This window comes from Bos grunniens, chromosome 1 (assembly GCF_055505025.1).
Source record: "Bos grunniens cultivar Pamir isolate PY7600 chromosome 1, Bosgru_T2T1.0, whole genome shotgun sequence".
Lineage (NCBI taxonomy): Eukaryota > Metazoa > Chordata > Mammalia > Artiodactyla > Bovidae > Bos > Bos grunniens.
In genome coordinates, this window is record NC_141165.1 from 115,077,743 (window position 1) to 115,088,555 (window position 10,813).

The following is a 10,813-nucleotide window of genomic DNA, read 5'->3' on the forward strand; positions in this document are numbered from 1 at the left end:
AACCATAATCTGTACTCTCTGGGTGAGGAAGAAGAAAATATTCAAGACCTAGTTGATGGCATTTATTCATTTACTGCTTCTGTCACTTGTTATCAACAGGGTCTGACACATCAAAAGTTATTCCTTTTTATGATAGGCTGTAAACTGGATTGAGCATTACCTGAAATGCCCCAGTTCTCACGGTATATAGGTATTATGTGGATTTCAAACCAACCAATAGATATGTCAATGACTATCTATTGACATATAGCAATTGCATAATGGCCAAGCCTAAACCATCTATGTGGCACATAATAAAAAGAAAGCTTTGCCACTGGCTTTGACTATGAAGAGATGGAGACAGGAACTCCTACAGAGCTTCTGCATCCACAGAGAGCAACCTGCTTAGAATGAGTCTTCACAACAGGGTCAGAACTCAGATGCACCACAGGATCAAGGGTCTGATTAAACAAATCCTAAACACACTGTGCTGAAGGCAGTCTGCCCTCCTGGGGCTTTGGGGTATCTGACCCACAAATTATTGTTTATTTGCTCAAATCAATTAATAGACTAGGGGTCAGGAGAATGTGTCCTGTTCATGGGGATATCATTTCCTTTATTTTTCACTAGGGTATTCACAAGGCCAAATGTTATAAAGTTAGGAGGCAAGGGGCAAAAGGGCCAGATGGAAACTATGCATAGTTTTTGTAAGGAAAAAATCCATTTAAATTATGTAACTATGATTTGATCAAGTATACATCCCAATTCGTGTAGCTGCCAATTCCTGATACAAACACACACACACACACACACACACACACACTCAATCAGTATATAATTCAATCAGTAGTCAATCAGGAAAAGAAACTCAGTAAGATTATTTAATAAATTAAGGAGTTTTTGAAAACTCAGAACTTTTAATCATATTACAAGAAAATTAATTATTTTAAGTATTTTTTAATTTTCATACCCTTTTAGGAATGTGATACAAACTAACTTAATTTGTAAAATTACTATTAAAACCATTAGAAATTTTCATTTAACTGCCTCAAGATTCATTATTTTTTAGTAGTTTAGTCACTAAGTCATGTCAGTCTCTTGCAATCCCATGGATTGTAGCCCGCCAGGCTCCTCCATCCATGGGATTTCCCAGACAAGAATACTGGACTGGGTTGCCATTTCCTTCTCCAAATATTAACAAAAGAGAGGGTTTTAAAAAATTATATGCTCAAGAATTATTTTGGAGGACACGCATACTTTTTAATAGAAATTTCACATGGACTTGAATCTTTCTTTAATAGAATATAAGTTCATAAAATTTTTAAATATTATATCTGGAAATAGAAAAGCTTATACATATTTCAAGCTTAGCGATTTGGGAACTGCAGTTTCATTCACAACAAGTAAGTAATATCTTACCCTATTCATCAGTTATTTTTAGAACCTAGGTTCACTTATAACTAAGGCAAGCATATCTAGTCTAAATATTATTATTAATCGAATTAAAAACTTATTAGCTGTGGGGGGTGTGTGTGTGTGTGTGGTAGTCGCTCAGTCGTGTCCAACTCTTTTGCGACCCCATGGACTGCAGCCCTCCAGGCTCCTCTGTCCATGGAATTCTCTAGGCAAGAGCACTGGAGTGGGTTGCCATTTCCCTCTCCATCTTAGCTGGTCCCTATGTGCAAAACCCAGGTCCAGTTATTATACTTTATGTAAATGGAGAGTAAAAAGGAAAGACTATGAATGTTTTCCTGATAAATATTTATATCTTTATTATTTTTCTAAGTGCACCTAAAACTTCCTTGTTTCTTAGGCTATAAATAAAGGGGTTTAGCAGGGGAATTATAATTGTGTAGAACAGTGAATACATTTTATCCTGATATTGATCCTGGCCAGACCCAGGACGCACATACATGAAGAAGAGAGTGCCATAGAACAAGGAAACAGAGAGAAGGTGGGCACTGCAGGTGGAGAAGGCTTTGCTCCTGCCCTTTTCAGACTTCTTTTTCAGGATGGCAAAGAGGACACAAATATAGGAGACTATAATACCTGTAAAAGTAAAAGCCTGTATAAAAGCAGCAAAAATAAAAACCACTAATGCATTAATTGATGGATCAGTGCAAGAAATTGCAAAAAGTGGCAAAATTTCACAGTAGAAATGATGTATTATATTAGACCTGCAGAAAGTTAATCTAGATAATAATCCTACATGTATTATAGGATGCAGAAAACCAATTGCATATGATGCACTTATCAAGCAAGTGCAGAGTCTGTTGGACATCACCACTGGGTAAAGTAAGGGGCTGCATATGGCTGCATAGCGGTCAAAGGCCATCACCACCAGGAGGAAACATTCTGTGGTGGCACTGGAACCAAAAAAATAGTATTGGGCCATGCACTCAAAGAGAGACATCATTTGACTCTTGTCTAAGGTGTTAACAAGCATCTTGGGAGTCACAGAAGATGACGAGCAAGCATCTACAAAGGCCAAGCTGCCCAGGAATGAGTACATGGGGGTGTGAAGATGGGGGTCCTTCCAGATGAGAAAAATCAGTCCGAGGTTGCCTGCCATGGTGGTCAGGTAGATGACCAGGAACACCAGGAAAAGGGGGACCTGAAGCCTTGGGAGATCTGTGAGTCCTGTGAGAACAAATTCTATCACCAGAGCCATATTTTCTTCTGCCATATCCAACCAGCTAATCTCTAAAATGAAAGAGTAAGAGAGGGAACATTCACAAAAGAGTCATAAAAACATTGAATTTTTATGTTACAGGCTTATAAGACAGGCTTCTCATTTAGTTAGTAGTTCGTAATTTGTACCTTCACTTATCTACTTTTATATACACTCAAAATTATCTGTAATGAAATATTTTAAAATTATATTCACCTAAATTGATAGGTAATTTTCATGCAAATCCTTTTCAGTCTAACATGGGTAACAACAGTTTTTAGATTTGCATGAACTCATCTTAAAATTGATATGGAGGAAATAACTTCTCGTTCTGCCCAAGAAATATATAAACATTGAGTAGTCAGGAATACCTTAACTGATGTTGAACAATAATGTAGAGACGTGGTAATCAAAACATTAATGTAGTGGCATAAGAAGAAGCCAGAGGATCAGTGCAACAGAATACAGAACTCAGAAGTAGGTTCCAATATATATGGGAATGTGGCATGAAAAATATGATATTTCAGTTCAGTAGGAAAAGGACAATTGATTTAATGGGTTATGCTGACAGTTTGCTATCTGTCTGGAAATATTACTAAGTACTGTTAAGGCTCCTGCCCCACACCATGCTGCTGCTGCTGCTAAGTCGCTTCAGTCATATCCGACTCTGTGCGACCCCATAGACGGCAGCCCACCAGGCTCCCCTGTCCCTGAGATTCTCCAGGCAAGAACAATGGAGTGGGTTGCCATTTCCTTCTCCAATGCATGAAAGTGAAAAGTGAAAGTGAAGTCGCTCAGTCGTGTCCGACTCCTAGCGACCCCATGGACTGCAGCCTACCAGACTCCTCCATCCATGGGAGCTTCCAGGCAAGAGTACTGGAGTGGGGTGCCATTGCCTTCTCCTCCCCACACCATAGATATTGCTAAGTAACTTAGAAAGCAATAATGTAACATAATGAATAGAAAAATTATTATTCAAGAGAAGAAACCCAGTAAAATAGATAGCTTGAATGCATAAAAAATAATATCCAACAGAGTCAAAGAGTATGTAATTAGTTTGGAAAGATATCTTGCATGTATATTAAAGACATAGATTTATGTCTATCATATAAAATAACTATAGTTTTTTTTAAAGGCAAGGAATTTAATAGAAGAATGTAAAGGATGAAAATAAGCAAGTTTACAGATGAAGAAATCAAAATAACCAACAAATAAAATGAAAAGATACCTAAATTTCTGTCACAAATACACATGTGTACATGAACAGACACACAAAAACAGGTGAATACCTCCTTTCTCATGTATCAGAATAGCAGAAATGAATAAAAATACTCCTTGTTGCCTGAAGTGAAAAAAGTGGTACTTTCATATATTACTCATGGAACTATGAATTGCAACAGCCTTTTTGAAAAGCAATTTTATACAATTCCATTTAGCTTAAAATACATATATCCTTTCAGCTATCACTATATATATATATATATATATATATATATACATACATACATACACACCCTGGAGATCAAAGCACTGCTATACAAAGATAAATATACAAAGAATAGTCAATGCATTATTGTTCAGAGTAGCAAAGACCATGCTGTTCATGGGGTTCTCAAAATTGGGAGAGGAGTATGTCAAGGCTGTATACTGTCATTCTGCTTATTTAACTTATATGCAGAGTACATCATGCAAAACACTGGACTGGATGACTCACACCTGGAATCAAGATTACCGAAGAAATATCAACAACCTCAATATGAAGATGATACCACCCTGATGGCAGAAAATGAAGAGGAACTAAAGAGCCTCTTGATGAGGGTGAAAAGGGAGAGTGAAAAAGCTGGCTTAAAACTCAGCATTCAGAAAAGTAAGATCATGGCATCTGGTCCATCACTTCATGGCAAATAAATGGGGGAAGAAAGGAAACAGTGACAGATTTTATTTTCTTAGGCTCAAAAATCACTGTAGACAGTGACTGCAGCCATGAAATTAAAAGACTCTTGCTCCTTAGAAGAAATCTGTGAAAAACCTAAGCAGTTTATCAAAAAACAAAGACATCACTTTGACAACAAAGGTCCATCTAATCAAAGCTATGGTTTTTCCAGTAGTCATGTATGGATGTGAGAGTTTGACCATAAAGAAGACTGAACGCCAAAGAATTGATGCTTTCAAATTGTGATGCTGGAAAAGATTCCTGAGAGTCCCTAGAACAGCAAGAAGATCAAACCAGTCAATCGTAAAGGAAATCAACCCTACTATTCATTGGAATGACAGATACTGAAGCTGAAGCTCCAATACTTTGGCCTCCTGATGTGAAGAGCTATCTCATTGGAAAAGACCCTGATTCTGGGAAAGAGTGAGGGTAAGAGGAAAAGGGGGGCAACAGAGGATGAGATGGTTGGATGACATCACCAACTCAACGGAGATGACTTTGAGTAAACTCAGGGAGATAGTGAAGGATAAGAAAGCCTGTCATGCTGCAGTCCATGGGATCACAGAGTCAGACACAACTTAGTAACTGAACAACAAGCACAGACCATATGTGTCAATAGTGAAATGGTTAAATAAACCAGAGTACATTCATATTACAGAATATAATTCAGTCATGAAAAAAGGGCTATTCTACCTAATTTAAAGTTGGAATTTCCACAATGTATAGTTATTTCAGAAGAGGAAGATCCAAAGAAGTATAAAATCTATGGTCTCATCATTGTAAAACAAGCAATGTATTTTTTAAATCTCTCCTTTACATGGAGGACATGTGAATAATAGACACGAAGTTTACAGTACTGGTTTTTCTGGAGTGAGAGTGGAGATAATAATGAAGTAGAAGAGAGTGAAAGAATAATAGTTCCATGAGTAAAGCAGCATATATATATATATATGTATATATGAAATATTAATTGGAAATTAAGAACCTTAAGAAATATTTACCCTGCCTAAATTGGCCCAACTCCTTTTAGAACCTCAAATAACCAAATCATTGCCAACCTTACTTTTAGCTCCTGTAATGTATTAATATAATTTGGACAAGAGTAACTTTTATGAATTTTTTTCTCAACAGTTAGATAATATGAAGAGTCTTTTGAAGTTACCTTTAGTGTACATACTCATGATTCCATGTAATTAAAGAATTTTTATTATATATAATAAACCTGAAGCCAGAATTCCCATTCTGAAAACTTACAAATAAGTTAACTTTGGGCTGCAGAGCTTATGTCTCAATTTTTAAAACTTCATATTATAAAATACACTCTGATTTTTTTCTTATCATTACTATTTTTTCCTATTTTTCATTCTTCTATTAATCAAAGTTTATTATTTAAAAATACCTCAACAGATGTGCAATCTACACAGTAAAAATTCTAACTGAAATTAGAATATGCTTGTTCACGCAAACATTTACCTGCTTGCTCAGATTTGTTTGCTGACTTCAAAAAGGAAAAGGCCTGTATACAGTTTTAACATCTTATTTAGATATTTTCTTATAATACAAAGTACAAAGCTATAATAAAAATTATGAAAATGTCTGCATCCTCACCCAGGTCCTGTAAGATATGGGAAACTGAAAACGTGCTGGTTTTCTCAAAGGAGACAAAAGGTACAGAAATGAAGCACAACTATTCAAGCATTGCTTTTCCTTGGAAACGCAAAACTGGAAGGATATAACATTTCTTTCTCCTATTTGCAAACCCATTCTTAAAAAGTTTTGAAATTCCCTTAATGCTTCCAAAGTACTCCCAGTAGGTAGGATGAAGTCAAAGTTGTTCTACTGGGCATTGTAAGCTAATCATCAAATCATCATACACTTTTAGTTATAACAATTAAAACTAAACATAATATCCTCAAAGTTCACTATCAGGGCATGTTTATAAAATGTCGCTGAATAGAATTTAGAATAAGCTATTTTTCCTTCCTCTTATTTTTCTTAATGCTGCCACTCCCCAACTACCTACCTGACTTGCTCACTTGAAACTCCTAAAGGTACCTTAGAATTAACATGTCCAAATCTGAAATTATGGTCTTCCTCTATTCCGCCCTCAAACCTGGTATTCTTCGAGGGTTTCCTGTCATAGGAAATAAGGTCACAAACCAAAAGTTTATCTACTAAATATGTCTTAAATCCAACTATTTCTTATTACGCAGTCAGTACTAAAATATAAAATACATTCATCTCTTGCCTGGCTTATTAAATAACCTCCTAACTATACTATCTACAACTTCTAACACAGTCATCTAGTCTATTTTCCACACTGACACCACACTGATTCTTATAAAATGTATACTGTTTCAATACCACACCGTAACACATGCTTGCCGCCATTTAAATGTTGTTAATAATTTCTCTTTGAAAATAAAATAACAACTGAAATTCTTTTTTAGTTTTTTATTTTATATTGGAGTATACCTGATTAACAATGTTGTGTTCTTTTCAGGTGTACAGAAACGTGATTCAATTATACATATCCATGTATCTATTCTTTTTCAAATTCTTTTTCCATTTAGTTTGTTATAAAATATTGAGCAGAGTTCCCTGTGCTATATAATAGGTCATTGTTGGTTATTTATTTTTTAAAAAAGAAATTATTTGGCTGTTTCAGGTCTTAGTGGCAACACACAGAATCCTCCTTGGGTCATGTGGGATCTTTTGTTGTGATGCATGGACTCTATAGTTGTGGCACACAGACTCTGTAGTTGTGGCCCACAACCTCCATAGTTGTGGCACACAGACTCTAGAGTTGTGGGACACGGGCTCACTTGCTCCCCAGAATGTGGGGTCCCTGTTCCTGAGCAGAGATCAAACCCATGACCTCCACACTGCAAGGCAAACTCTCAATCACTGGACCACCAGGGAAGCTCCATTACGCATTTTAAATATAGCAGTGTGTACATATCAATCCCAGACTCCCTACCTGTCCCTCTCCCCGACCCTAACCCCCTGGTAACCATAAGTTCGCTCTCTAAGTCTGTAGGTCTGTTTCTGTTAACAACTGAAATTCTTAAGCCTCATATACATGTCCCTGTACTGAGAAATAGGCCCAATAATTAACTGTATGCAGTTAAGGAATTTTATTGCATTGTATGTGTGTATCATGTACAGTAACATTAATTGAACTTATAGATAATTTTCAATATCTAAGTAAATTGAGAAAATAGAAGGTAACTTCTTGTTCATGGTGAGTATAGATCACATGTTCCTAATTGTTTGATTATTCTACCCCAACTGATGATCCAGAGTCCTAGGCTCCATCTTATCATTCAGGCATTTTCCACACACAACTTTCAGTATTGCTTCTGCTTTAAGCCTTGGCATTTTGGCCACAAAGCATGTGGGATCCTAACTCCCCAACAAGGGATTGAACCTGCACCCCCTGCAGTGGAAGGTGAAGTCTTAACCACTACACTGCCAGGGAAGTCCCCACACATAACTTTCTTCAGTGATTGTGTTCTCATCTGGATCAAGCTTGAAGGGGAAAATTCACAGGGGATTCCAACTGTGAGGCGCTTATGAGCCAGTATATCACTTGCAATCCTAACCTCAATAATAATACTGCAGTCAGTTAAAAACTGAGGCCGTGTATCTAGGAAAAGAACAAAATGGTTATATGGATTTGGTTATCAGCTAATGATTTCTTCTTCTGTACTTATTTGTTTATGATTTACCTGTTTTATCCTCCTTTCCACTTGTAGAACACTCTCAGCTTCTCCTAACCAGAGTCAAACTAATTGAAAATTAGTCAAACCCAATTCCCATCTAGTACCTAGCTCAACAGAAAGCTATGGTTTCAAGGTAATACTTTATTCTCTCCAGCAAACCAACTATGTCTCTTCCTTGTGTAGATACCAACAATTGTTAATACATATCATCTTGCCACATGATATAATTACACACTCCCAAAATGAGATTTTTTAAGTTATTTGTTTTTAATTGCAGGATAATTACAATATTGTGTTGGTTTCTGATGAATATCAACATGGCTCAGTCACAGGTATACATATGTCTCCTCCCTCTTGAAACTCCTTCCTAATTCCTGTGCCATCCAACCCTTCTAGGTTGTCACAGAGTACCAGTTCCCTGAATCACACAACAAATTCCCACTGGCTATTGGTTTTACATTTGTTAGTGTACATATTTCCATGCTACTCTCTCCACTTGTCACCCTCTTCTTCTTACTCCCCATTGGGTCCGTAAGTCTGTTCTCTATGTCTGTATCCTCATTGCTGCCCCGCAAATAGATTTATCAGTACCATCTTTCTAGATTTCATAAATATGCATAAATATATGTTATTTGTTTTTCTCTTTCTGACTTACTTCATTCTTTATAATAGGCTCTAGGTTATCCACCTCATTAAAACTGACTCAAATGTGTTCCTTTTTATGGCTGAGTAATATTCCATTGTATATCAGTACCACAGCTTCTTTATCCCTTCATCTGTCGATGGACATCTACATTTCTTCCATGTTCTAGCTATTATAAATAGTGCTGCAATGAACACTGATACATGAGGTTTTTTCAGTAATGATTTTCTCAGGGTATGTGCCCAGTATTGGGATTGTTGGGTCATATGGTAGTTTTATTCCTAATTTTTTAAGGAATCTCCATAATGTCTTCCATACTGACTGTATCAATTTATATTCCCACCAACAGTGCAAGGCAGTTCCCTTTTCTCCACCCAAAATGCAATTCTTATATGATTTTTCTGGCATCCTGTGGAGCATATGAACTTTACAAAGGTATCCATAGTACTTATCAGGTGAACCAATCTGCTGTTTAAAAAATTTTCTGTAAATAAAGTTTTCTTCATATATCCCTGGGGCAAGACCTTCAGTTTATACTGTTACCCTTCCCAGATTAATATAAAATACTTCTAATCCTCATTCATGATTGGTATTTGCAGAATACGTTTTCCACACATCAGTAGCATATATCTCATACCAGATATTGCATTGAAAATTTCTACAAGGCTGGTTCTGGTTTCTACCATTATCAGCTATGCCCTATACAGTTTTTGCAAAGACTAGGATAGTAAAACAAATAAGGATTTATTGAGGATCATCACCATTGCAGTCTTTGAGTTTCTGAGAATCACACTAGGTTACAACTAATACACTATTCTGAGATGCAAAATTTCCATTGAATGAAGCCGGCAGACCCCACAGTTTGCATGGGGAAACCCCTAAAGGACTAGTTGAACTGCTTGTTCTGAGGAAGTCTGTTCTAAAGGTCACAGGCAGTTGCAATCCTTTAAATGTTAGAGGAAACCATGGTCTAGCAGTGTTTATCTGAGGTGCTTTGAATACCTGCAAGAATTGAACTACTAAAAAAATGTTAAACCACAGAATCACCAGAAATAAATGTATGTATTTACCCAACAACCCTCTTGATTGCTAAGATTTCCTCTCACAAACATTTAGGATGTGGAAATCTTGCATGAGGTGGCCTCAGAAAAAGGGCAACTTTCATTCTCTTCGAATTATGGTTTGTTCATGCCTTTTCAAGCCAAAAGATGTTCCTGTCCCTTAGCATAGTAATAACTTGAAAATCATCTCCAAAGATACCCCTTATGAGTATGGAGGAAATTTTATATAGTGTTATATTTGTTTTGCAATAGTGAAACCCAGGACTAGGGTTTTTCTTTTATTAAAGTATATTTGATTTACATTATAAGTGTACAGCAGATTTTTTTTTCTGATTATTTTCCATTATAAATTATTAGAAGATATTGAATACAGTTAGTTCCCAGTGGCACACATTAAATCCTCTGTGTATCTGTGTATCTATTTTATGTGTAGTAGTTTGTATCTAGGCTTCCCTGATGGTTCAGATGGTAAAGAATCTGCATGCAATGCAGGAGACCTGGGTTCAATCCCTGGGTTTGGAAGATCCTCTGGAGAAGGGAATTACGTACCTCTAATTTTCCTCTTCCCCCTTTACTTTCTCTATTTGGTAACCATAAATCAGTTTTTTTTTTTTTTATGTCTATGAATCTGTTTCTGTTTTGTACATAGATTCATTTGTATTGGGCTTCCCTGGTGGCTCAGATGGTAAAGAATGTGCCTGCAGTGCAGAAGACTCAGGTTCGATCCCTGGGTCGAGAAGATCCCTTGGAGAAGGGAATGGCTACCTACTCTAGTATTCTTGCCTGGAGGATTCCAAGCAA

At 36.6% G+C, this 10,813-nt stretch overlaps 1 protein-coding gene across 1 annotated transcript; it reads right to left on the minus strand.

Moving 5' to 3' along the window:
- Positions 1–1,741: 1,741 nt before the first annotated feature.
- LOC147380143 (olfactory receptor 5AC1-like) lies at positions 1,742–2,665 on the minus strand. The gene has a single exon (XM_086414412.1). It carries the CDS (start codon positions 2,663–2,665, stop codon positions 1,742–1,744), a length of 924 nt encoding a protein of 307 aa, XP_086270538.1.
- Between the last annotated feature and the right edge of the window lie 8,148 nt (positions 2,666–10,813).